This window comes from Ochotona princeps, chromosome 26, assembly GCF_030435755.1.
Source record: "Ochotona princeps isolate mOchPri1 chromosome 26, mOchPri1.hap1, whole genome shotgun sequence".
NCBI lineage: Eukaryota > Metazoa > Chordata > Mammalia > Lagomorpha > Ochotonidae > Ochotona > Ochotona princeps.
Window position 1 is genome coordinate 19,021,757 of NC_080857.1, and position 12,163 is coordinate 19,033,919.

At 41.1% G+C, this 12,163-nt stretch overlaps 1 protein-coding gene across 3 annotated transcripts in view; it reads right to left on the reverse strand.

The window, feature by feature from the left end:
• Positions 1 to 12,163, reverse strand: part of BBOF1 (basal body orientation factor 1) — a 33,101-nt gene that overhangs the window by 5,360 nt on the left and 15,578 nt on the right. For all 3 annotated transcript variants that reach the window (XM_058655519.1, XM_058655518.1, XM_058655520.1), the window contains 7 exons: positions 10,224 to 10,304; positions 9,409 to 9,479; positions 7,895 to 8,039; positions 7,075 to 7,568; positions 4,862 to 4,963; positions 1,126 to 1,200; positions 837 to 961 (listed from right to left, as the gene is read on the reverse strand). In XM_058655519.1, the coding sequence (XP_058511502.1) occupies positions 844 to 961; positions 1,126 to 1,200; positions 4,862 to 4,963; positions 7,075 to 7,568; positions 7,895 to 8,039; positions 9,409 to 9,479; positions 10,224 to 10,304 (1,086 nt within the window). In that variant the 3' untranslated portion in view covers positions 837 to 843. The remainder of the gene's footprint in view (positions 1 to 836; positions 962 to 1,125; positions 1,201 to 4,861; positions 4,964 to 7,074; positions 7,569 to 7,894; positions 8,040 to 9,408; positions 9,480 to 10,223; positions 10,305 to 12,163) is intronic.

The following is a 12,163-nucleotide window of genomic DNA, read 5'->3' on the forward strand; positions in this document are numbered from 1 at the left end:
GCCTCATGTGAAATCTTTCAGATTTTACATTGTGCTGATTATGACTAACAGATTACAAATAAAAAACTCTTCAAGGACCCAGGGCAGTGGCCTGGAGGCTGAAGTCCTCACCTTAGGTGCTCCAGGATCTCATATGAGCACTGGGTCTGGTCCCAGCAGCTCCACTTCCCATTCAGCTCCCTGCTTGTGGCCTGGGAAAGCAGTCGAGGATGACCCAAAGCCTTGGGACCCTGCACCTATGTCGGAGACCTGGAGGAGCTCCTGGCTCCTGGCTTTGAATTGGCGCAGATCTGGCCATTGTGGTCACTTGGGGGGTCGGTCATCAGATAGAAAATCTTCCTGTCTGTCCTCCTCTCTCTCTATATATATATGTATTTATATCTGACTTTGCAATAGAAATAAATAAATCTTTTTTAAACAAGGTCCTTTAAGAGAGACAACATGCCTTTTTGTTGATGACATCATATTTTGTTCTAATGCTTTTGTCTCCTAGGCTGTAGTGATTCAGACTTCACACCTGAGTCCAAAGCCAGGAGTCACAAGATGATTATGTTTATTCTTTTATAAAAGATAGTACACATTTTGGTTAGACTGCTTATGTCACAAGGCAACGTATAGGTTTTCCATAGTAAAAGAGCACAAATTCGTCTTTGCATTATACATATATGCTCTACTTTGAGTGTAGATGTTGCTAGATTCCGTGAGCTCACTGCAGTATTGTTTGTTACTTATTCCACTGCTCCCTGAGAACTTCTGGATAGTAGAAAAGAACTGTGGGTCAGCAAGCAGCTCCTAGGGCACAGTTAACAGTTACGGGTATTGCTGGATTAGATTACAGACTCCTTACTGTGTTAACTCTTGCGATCCTTGTGGAATACTGGGTAACATCATTTCACCAGAGCAGTCTGATATTGGAACTTGCTGAGTGATGAAGGTTTGGTCTTGAGGCTTACTTTCATCCCTGTGATAATAAAATAACAGATTTGTTAACAACCATCTACACACAGAACTTGGTTCAGAACAACAGTTTACTTTCCCTCACTCTAGCACATTTAATGCCCACAAGAACCATCGAGATCAGGAGCTCTCCTGCCATGCTCATTACCATGGCAGGAGAGGCCTTACCCAAATTCCTTTGAGTCTTCACTGTCAGAAGCCACATACTCTGGAACGGGAGGCCTGGAACTCTGGCTGTATTTCCTATGTTGGATAAATAAAAGTCAGTAGACATAGTAAGGCCTGCTCTCCTCATGCCCTTGCATTTCAACTACAATACAACTTTAATATTTTAACATACTTAATTATTTGAAAGGCAGAGGGCAGAGACATATTTCACTTCTCAGAGACCCACAAGGGGCCAGGCTGCAGCCAGGAGCCCAGAATTCATTCTGGGATTCCCATGTCAGGGGCAGGAACCCAATTACTTGAGCCACTGCCAGCTGCAGTATTGTATTAGCAGGCTGAAATTGGGAACAGAACATGGACCCAAATGCTGGTGGTCCAGTATGAACAGGGAACATCCCAAACAGTATCTTAACCACTGTACTAAATGCCCACCCCCTAACTGAAACTTATTTGCATATTTACTTAAAAGGCAGGGACACAGATCTTCCAACTACTGGCTTACTCCCCAAATGCCCAAAAGTCAGGAGTCAGGAACTCTACTCCCATGTGGGTGAGAAAAGGGCCCAAGTATTTGAGCCATCATCTGCCACCTCCTAGGTATTATTAGTATGAAGCTGGCTCTAAAACAGAAGTAGGTCTTGATCCTGGGTATTACAAGAAGCAGACATCCCAAGGTGCAGTCTATACCACTGTACCACAATACCTGCCCTTCAGCTATAATTTCAAATGTTCTGACGTGTCACTTGAATTGGCCTCGCATTTTCAAAATAAGCTCTAAACACACAGAGATGCAGTATAAGGCTAACTAAATTAACTAATATAGTCTCAAAGTTGAAATTTGGGGCCCAGTGCTGTAGCCTTGTGGCTAAATTCCTCACTTTAAATGCTGCAAGTAAATATGTAAAGTTATTGGGATCCCATATGGGCACCACCAGTTCATGTCCCAGCTGCTCCAACTCCCTTCCAGCTCCCTGCATGTGGCTTTGGAAAGCAGTAGAGGATGGACCAAAGCCGTGGGACCCTGCACCCTTGTGGGAGACTTGGCTGAAGCTCCTGGCTCCTGGCTTCAGATCAGTTCAGTTCTGGCCATTATGGCCACTTGGGAAGTGAACCAATGGATGAAGGTCTTTGTCTCCTTCACTCTGTGAATCTGCCTTTCCAATAAATATAAATATATATTTTTTAAAAGTTTAAATCTGTTGAACTGAAGAAATACAAATTTTTCATAGTGATTATCATGATAATACTCACACAAGAACTATTAATGGGGCCAGGCACGGTGGCCTAGTGGCTAAAGTCCTCGCCTTGAAAGCCCTGGGATCCCATATGGGCGTCGGTTCTAATCCCAGCAGCTCCACTTCCCATCCAGCTCCCTGCTTGTAGCCTGGGAAAGCAGTTGAGGACGGCCCAATGCATTGGGACACTGCACCTACGTGGGAGACCCGGAAGAGGTTCCAGGTTCCCGGCTTCGGATCGGCGCACACGCCCGTTGCGGCTCACTTGGGGAGTGAATCATCGGACAGAAGATCTTCCTCTCTGTCTCTCCTCCTCTGTGTATATCTGGCTGTAATAAAAATGAATAAATCTTTAAAAAAAAAAACTATTAATGATGAAGGGCAGGGCTGAACTGGAATACTGACCAAAAACATCCAGAAAAGCCCCTTTCCACAAAAAGAACCTCATACCACAGAATAGTTACCCAATGGAGACAGGCCCAAGTCTGAATGTTTAGAAACAAAAGAGAAGCTTGTTGGTAATGAAATATTCTTTTTTAAAATTAAGATTTATTGATTTTTATTGGAAAGTCAGATATACAGAGAGGAGGAGTAACAGAGAAAAAGATCTTTCATCCAATGATTCACTCCGCAAGGGGCTGCAATGGCCAGAGCTGAGCTAATCCAAACCCAAGAGCCCAGAGCCTCTTCCAGGTTTCCCATGCAGGTACAGGGTCTCAAGTTTTGGGGCCTTCTTTGACTGCTTTCCTATGCCACAAGAAGGGAGCAGGATGGGAAGCTGGTCAGCCAGGACACAAACCAGTGATCATATGGGATCCTGGCATGTGCAAGGTGAGGACTTTATCCACTGGATTATTGCATTGGGCTCTCAAATTAGATTTCATGTCCAGCTCTACTTTCTATCCAGCTCCCTGCTTGTGGCCTGGGAAAGGAGTGGAGGACGTCCCAAGGCCTTGGGACTATGCACCTGCATGGGAGACCCAGAAGAGGCTTGAAGCTCTTGTCTCCTGGCTTCAGATCAGCTCAGTTCTGGCTGTTGCAGCTGCTTGGGGAGTGAATCATCGGATGGAAGATCTTCCTCTCTGTGCTCCTCTCTATATATCTGACTTTCCAATATAAATAAAAATTAAATAATTAATAAACCAGTCATTTCAAAGTAGCTCTTCAAACCTTTTTTCTTTTTTTAAACTGAATCAGTTAATGTCTTTTTCCCTTTAGTTTGTATTTGTTAGTTCTGTCTCCGAATTGTGATTATTCATAAAGGTTCCAAGCTCAGCAATCTACTTTTCTACCTCTATCTACTCTCCTAGACTCAACTTTCAATATTTACTAAATTTGAAAACCCCTCCCCAAATTCCAGTTTCTATTTACAAATGCCTTAAAGCTATCTTTCATTTCCATGCCATCATCTCTAGTTCAACACTGAAAACACCACTTCTTCCTTGAAAGTTTTTTCCTCCTCCTTTTGGTCTTATTCAGCTTTTACAAATCTGCTCAAGTTTTTACTTTCTTAGAAATCACCTGAACACTTTTGATTAGGTCAGATTCCTCTATCTAGGATTTCACATAACTAGCTCCTCTGAGCCTCTGTCACAGTTGCACTTTTAGATTGATTTGTGTAATGATTTGAACAATGTTTTCCCTCATCTGGATAATAAACTCCTTGAGATTAGACAAGCTGTCTTTATTTCATCAACACTAAATCCTAAATAGGAGGTACTCAGTGTGTATGTTAAATGAATTCATCAAAGGATTAAATAAAATTTAAATCCTTCAATCTGGCTCTCCAAATTTTCATTTATCTCTCATACTACTATTCATTTTGAGGTATAAGATTTAGACATTTACTTTTTTTTTTTTTAACCAAATCCTGATTCCCCCCTAGCAGGTCTCAGTATCTTCCCTAACTTCCTGACAGCTTCCACTCCTGCCTCAAGCCCTCACCGCCGCTCGCCCAGAGCAGTGCAGCGCAGTGTTCCCCATGGTTCTTTGGTCCTTCCAGCTCACCACACACGTCAGTGTTCTGTTAGCGTCAGCTCTAGTGAAAGACTGGGAGTAAGCAAGGGGGTGAAACTAACAAAGGGAATTACATGGACTATCTGAAGATTTCTGTTTTCCTTGTTAGATACCTTTCTTGTATTAGAAATCCTCCTGGAAATCACCTTCAGAACCATTTCCTTATCTTTGCAAACCAAGAAAATTCTAAGTCATTTGGCCTCTCTTCAGTTGCCTTCCAGCTAAATGTTGTAAGGAATTATTAGTAAGCATTAAATTAAACATCTGAGATTAATCTTTTTCCCCTGTAATTCCAATTGAGCTATCATTTCTGTGCACTTCGCCTGCACTCTATCTTGAACTTGGGGAGTTGTAGTAGCCTAAGCAGTAGGGTCTCTGTATTAGCTAGTCTTTTCTCATTCCTTTAATTCTAGAAGTTCATTGTTCCAATGTGGCTTCTAGGGTTGATAACAACTCAGTATTTCATTGTAAAAATAGAGAGTTACCTAGGGGCAAAACCATTCATTTTTGCAAACAGCAACCTTAAGACTTTCTCCTTCTGCTCCCAGGTCAAATCTCCAATATCCACATTTCCTTGAGTAATTGTCCTGAAGAATTTCAAAGAAAAAAAAAGGAAAATTACAAAGTAAGCTTCTTTCAAATATACATACACATACATATACATTTAATACATAAATATAAGAGAAATTCTACACCATAACTGATATTTTATAATAACTACAGGCAGGGCCCGGCGCAGCAGCCTACTGGTTATAATGACTACAAGGCAGATTGTGCATTATTAAGCAAAAGTTGAAAAAGATAATTATATGGTAGCCAATTTAAAATGTTATTTAATGACCCAAAGCAACAACATGAAAAAATGAGTATGTAAATATTAAACAAATAAAGTAGAAAACTATAATGTAATGTTTGTATCCAGAAATACACACAAACAGAATAAGAAAAACAAATGCTTATTTGGTGAGATTATTGATAGATATTTTAACATTTCTTTTTGAATTCAATCTTTTACTATGAAAATAGAGTCACGAAAAGTGAATCCAGACAGTTATCTGTAGCTCATCTGGTCTCTTTTCTTACCTGCCATTAAGGCTGCAGCTAAGCTTGCCAGGCAGGCCTTTGTCTACACTCTGACTTCCCCAGCAGATGCATACTCTGCTTGCTAGTTCTAAAACGTAACATGTTGATATTGATTTTATATCATGTGAGAGACATTTTTACATACAGGCTCGTTAAGTGAGTTTATTTGAAAGTTTACATTTTGCCTTATGACTACCATATATTTCCTTTTCTTTTTCTTTTTACTATATATTTTAATTGTCCCCAGTCTGCCTCTTAACCAGATGGTATAATATTTTAACCACTATTTCTGCCATGCTGGTAAAGACAACAGAAGACTAACCTTAAAAAAAGGGGGGGGGGGGGAGTTGTTACCAAACAGGAAAGGAAAAAGTGAAATGGATATTGGGATAGGCAACTAGTAGACTGTAGCAGTTTCTAGTATATGGTTGCTAATGTTCTACTATATAGTTACCAGGTGGTAACCTGCCCAAGAACAGACACGTCTCACACCAAGCAAAATAAGTACAATGCAGAATCATTGTACTACATGCAGAATCATTTTAGTTAACTTTCCCACATACATTAGATGAAAGCTGTGTGCATGGTAAGAACTCAGCTTACTTATTTTAAAAAAAAAGAATTATAGGAAAATTCAGCTTACTTATTTTAAAAAAAAAAGGAAATTATAGGAAAATTCCTGGTAACAAAAGTGATACTACAGACTTATGAACATGGCAAGAAGATAAAAAAAAATATATAGTCTGGATATTTCTGAAGAAGAATCTTCTCTTTCAGAGACTAAGTCACAGAGTATATCCAACCTTCCCAACAGCTACATAACTCAAGAGAACCTACCAATGAGTTCCTTCAAAAATGTTTTAAAGCTGAAAACACATTTGAAATGCTCTTAATAAGATGTTAAGTTCATAATAGTAGTGAGTCTTTTAAAGTTAAGTTAGGGCCTTTGAAAAATCTAAATTGCATTGGAATATAAAACATTTTTCTAAATAATCTTCAGAATGCATAATGGTTAAGTTTATGGGGGAAGGCTGCTCTAAAAGACAAAATTGGTAGCCAGACACAAATCATTGTGCAGTCTGCAATCGTCTAACACATGCTCCTCTCTTTACCATGGTAGCAATGGATCTCCAGGGGAGTGCAAGCCAACACAGTGAGGGGCACTACTGGATGTCTTCCAGTCTAGGGAACATTCCTTGCACAGGATAGTAAGAGGAAACAATTTATAATACCTGAGAGAAAATATGCTTATCAAAATATTTAACTTGAATGTGCCTTCATAATTAATGTCCAGCTTCCAGGAGAAAAGAAAAACAAAAGATATTACAGTGACACCAACAGGACAAATAATCTAGTCTTTTTAACAAGCCTCTGACATGAGAAAACAAGGGTGAGGTAGGGATGAAGGGGTAGGGGAGCTCCTGTCATACCAAGCCACACATACTACACTAAGCACAGGAGTTACAAAGTTGAGTAGGTCACTTCTTGTCCTCAGGTACTTTACTGAGAAATACAGTCTGGACTTTGACATTATCAAGCTCAACTGTTCATAGTTCTCATTTTTCTAAAGAGCACAGAAATATTAGCGTAAAAGATAATCAGGTATTGTTAGTACCATCTTTCAGCCTCCAAAAGATCCTGATTCACGCTGTTGGTGCTGTGTTCTCTGCCATCAAACGTTCTGATTTTGGGATACTCTGTTCTTCCTGCACATGCCTCTCTCATTTTTAAGTTGAAAGCAGCTTGTGCTATCTGCCTATAGTGCTGCCTGTTGAACAGGATCTGCTGCTTCACCTGGTGGAGAGCATCTAGAAAGAACCTTTCCACTTCTGTTCTTTCATCCAGTATGTTCTTGGCCAGCTTCTTCACGCGATTCATCTCCTTGTCCTTCATGTGAAGGAGCTGCTGCAGCTTGTCCATTTCCACCCGGCCAGCTTGGTTCTCCACCATGGACTGCTGCTGCAGTTTTAAAACTTCAGTCTCAAACTCTCTGGTCATATAACTCAGAGCATTCTCCAAGCTCACCACCTTCTTCTGAAGAGTCTGAATTTGTGACCTCTGCTGGGTGAGTTGCATTATCTTTTCCTTAACCAACAGGTCATTGATCTCCTAAAAACAGAAAGAATAAACCCCTATGTGATAACACCATTCATGTCAGGTCTATTTCCCACAACTAACCTATTTCTGAATGACTCAGGGACTAATTATCAGCAAAGCAGAGTGTATATTCTAAAGCAGCATAGGTAAGAGTTCTATTTATGTTTCTGATAGTTCTTTATAAAGTGAATCTAATGTTTCTTTAAGTCACTCAGATATGGAAAGTGTCATCCAGAGAGAAGAGAAATACTTGCACCGTGCTTATGCCTCATTATTATACCCAATCCCCGGTATTCATCAGCTCAGTCCTCTAAAAACATCTAAATGAGAACAAGAACCTTTTGATGTAAAAGGAAAGTATGATTCTCTTTCAACTTCTGGGAATTTTTTTGTAGAGTATCAGCTTCCTTCTGGTGGTAGGCAAGAGCTTTCTGGAGATAAACATTCTCTTTAAAAACACTTCTTCCAGCATTATTCAGTTGCCTGGAATACAGAAATATAAGAGTTCAAAACACAGGCCTACATTTTTCAGATATTACCAACAAGGAAAGCGATTGCTGGGCCCAGCACAATAGCCTAGTGGCTAAAGTCCTCACCTTGCAACCCTCAGGATCCCTGTACTTCCCTTCCAGTTCCCTGCTTGTGACCTGGGAGGGTAGTAGAGGATGGCCCAAGACCTTGGTACCCTGTACCCATGTGGGAGACCCAGAAGAAGCTCATGGCTCCTGATTTCAGATTGGCTCAGCGCCAGCTGTTGTAGCCTTTTGGGGAGTGAACCAGCAGATGGAAGATCTTTCTCTATCTCTCTCCCTCTCTCTGTAAGCCTGACTTTCTAATAAAAATAAATAAAACTTTAAAAAAAAGTGATTAGGCCCAGCGCAGTAGCCTAGTGGCTAGGGATCTTGCCTTGCATGCTCAAGGATCCCATATGGCACTAATTCATGTCATGGTGGCCCACTTCCCATCTAGTTCCCTGCCTGCGGCCTGGGAAAGCAGTCGAGGATGTTCCAAGACCTTGGGACCCTTCACCCACATGGGAGACCTGGAGGAGGCTCCTGGCCTCAGATCAGCGTGGCTCCAGCCATTGTGGCCACTTGGGGAATGAATCAGGGGATGGAGGATCTTCCTCTCTGTCTCTTCTGTTTATTTAACTTTCCTAAATAAATAATTTTTTTTAAAAAAAGTGATTGCTTTACCCTCAATATTAGCAATCACCACTCATTGAATTATTGGTGGATACTCATAAGTTTTAAAGACAGAGTTACAGACATAGAGAGATCTTGCACCTCCTGGTTCACTCCTCAAATGGTCATCATGGCCAGAGCTGAGCCACGCTGAACCCAGGAGCCAGGAGCGTCCTCTGATTCTCCTGTATGGATGCAGGAGACCAAGCAGTTGGGCCATCCTCTCCTGACTCCCCAGGTGCATTAAAAGGGAGTTGGGTGGGAAATTGAACAGTCAGGACTTGAACTAGTATCCATATGGAACTAACAGTCAGTGGCTTTAACCATTAAGCCATAATGCCATCCTTGGAAGTCCATTTACTAACACAGCAGTTTATGATATCTTCACTAATATACTTTTGACAACCCTACAAAATTGCTATTATTAGCCCCATTTTTAGATGACGAAATTTAATTTCAAAGTAAGGTAAAAGAATCTTCCTATGGTCAGCATGCATGCTGAGAACAAAGACTTTAGGTCCAGTTCTTTCCCACCATATCAAACACTGCAACAGAAATGGTAGAGGAAGAAATAGTAAGGGAAAGCAGACCAGAACATCTGAACAAAGCAAGCCAAGGGAGAAGGCAGACAGTCCAGATGTTATCAGCAAAGGGCAGCAGTCTCTTACACGATAGCTTCATGGTGGGCTCGCTCTGCCAACATTATTACCTTCTTTTCAGCTTCTTGTTCTAGCCGATGCTAAAAAAGAAAACAGGCTATTTAAATACATAGTTATATTTCTTTTAAGATTTATTTATTTTTTTATTGGAAAGGCAAATATACAGAGAGAAGGAGAGACAGAGAGGAAGATCTTCCCACAGTGACTTTTGTAATCTCATCTCTCCTATGTAGTAGGCATAAGGTGCCTTAATCCCTCCAGGGGAATAACAAGCTGAGGAAATTGTATTCTGAAGCCTTTGTAACATGATAATCCCTTTTAAAGACTTTAGGAATTGGAGTGGGGATTTGGCATAGCAGTTAGGATGCTACTTGGGACACCTGCCCCTCCCAAACTGGAGTGCCTAGGTTCAAGTTCTGACTCTGTTCCAATTCCTACATACTGCTAACACACACCCAGGGAGGCAGCAGGAGATGGCCCAAGCACTTGGGTCCCTGCCCAGGAGCGTTTCAGCTCCTGGCTCTGGCCTAGCCCATTCTAGCTGCTGCAGGCATTTGAAGAGTGAATCAGAAGATGGAAGATCTCATCTCTCTGTCTCTCTGCCTTTCAAATAAATCAAATTTCAAGAATCTCTCGATGGAAAGACGAAAAATTTAAGACCTTGAGATTTCTGGAATAGGTTTCCCCCCATTATTACCCAGCTATGACTCTATAACAATCTTTTAATAAGGTACTAAATGGAAGGGTGATACTTATCAGAATGTATATACACTTAAGTTATTCTCAAAAACAAGACATTTCTAACTAGCACACATTATCTGTACCTTTTCTTCAAAAAATCTGCTTTCCAGTCTTCTAAGAGTCTCCTGATGCTTACGTTCTGTGTTCCTTAAACTCTCCTTCAGCTAAAATTAAAACAAAAAGTAGTCAGTAGGAAATGGGCTTCATTGGGACCTATTGTGAGAAAATTCTCACTAAAGCAACACCTTGCTATACATTACCTCCTAATCTTGAACATCCAGAAAAATGTGGCGTCCCTGCCTCTAATCACTGTGTTTCATTCATCCTTCCATAAATGTCTATGATCAATACTGAGCTTTTTTAAAAAGATTTATTCATTTTATTACAGCCAGATATACAGAGGAGGAGAGACAGGGAGGAAGATCTTCTGTCCGATGATTCACTCCCCAAGTGAGCCGCAACGGGCCGATGCGCGCCGATCCGATGCCGGGAACCTGGAACCTCTTCCAGGTCTTCCACGTGGGTGCAGTGTCCCAAGGCTTTGGGCCGTCCTCGACTGCTTTCCCAGGCCACAAGCAGGGAGCTGGATGGGAAGTGGAGCTGCTGGGATTAGAACCGGCGCCCATATGGGATCCCAGAGAGTGCAAGGCGAGGACTTTAGCCGCTAGGCCACGCCGCCAGGCCCAATACTGAGATTTTAAAAAGCCTTTCATAAATAACAGTTTCTAGAACATAAGGACAAGTTCTCATTTTCCAAGTATCATCATTTCAAGCATGTAGAATCACAGACTCACAACATTCTAGAATTGGAAGGGGCCTGAGAAATCAGCTTATACAATCTTCCTTCATAATGTAAGAAAAATACTCCAAGAAACACATGTCACTAGTTCCAATCTCACAATACACTAGAGGCTGCCCTCTAATAGTTTCCATTTTAATAGTTTCCATATTAAAAGATCTTCCTAAGGAGCTAAATGAACTCTTGACTTTATAAAACAATTCTCCCTAACATCAATTCAAAAACACCTCCTGGGCCTAGTGGTTAAAGTCCTCGCCTTGCACATGCCAGGATCCCATGTGGGTGCCAGTTCGTGTCCCAGAGGCCCCACTTCCTATCCAGCTCCCTTCCTGTGGCCTGAGAAGGCAGTTGAGGATGCCACAAAGCCTTGGGTCCCTGTACTCACATGGGAGTTCTGGCTCTGGATCAGCTCAGCTCTGGCCATTGAGGCCACTTGGGGAGTGACTCAGTGGATGGAAGATCTTTGTCTCTCCTTCTTTCTGTATATCTGACTTTCCAATAAAGATAAATCTTTTAAAAAAAACTACACAGACTAAACCAGTTCAAGCACTGGTTGCTCTACTTCCGATCTAGCTCCCTACTAATGTACCTAAAAAGGGAGTGGAAGATGGGCCAAGTCCTTGGGTCTCTGCACCCATGTAGAACACCCCAGCAGTTCTAGGACTCTGGCATTAGTCTGGCCCAGCTCCAGCCCCAGCTATCTGTGGCCATGTGGGGAATGAACCAGTGAATGAAAGATATCTCTCTCTTTCTGGAAATCTTTTTTTTTTTAATGAGTAAAATTGAGACATGCAGACTTACTGTAGTATCCACGCTACAAAAAAGCAAAGGATTTTCAGTAGACAGAACACAGAGCTGCCTCTCTGACCAAGTGGTTGGCTCTGAGCCAGTCAGTCAGCTTTCTAAATCTCAGATGTCCCGATATATGAGGAAATTAATAATTCTGTCTCAAAGGTCAGGTAAGGGGTAAATAAACAATGCATGTAAAGTGCTTATCATAGCAGCCATTTGATGTATAGGTTGCTATTATATCTAATATTATCCCCCATACCTAACAAATTTCTTTACTATATATCTGTAATCTCTAACTGTAATCTCTGTATTAAATTTTTTTTTATATAATCTCTTTTAGATGTTCTTTCTAGGTGATTTTTTTTGCAGAACTCAAAAAAAAAAAAATGGCTCCTTACATTGTGTTAAGACTTGCACAAATAATGTCAACAT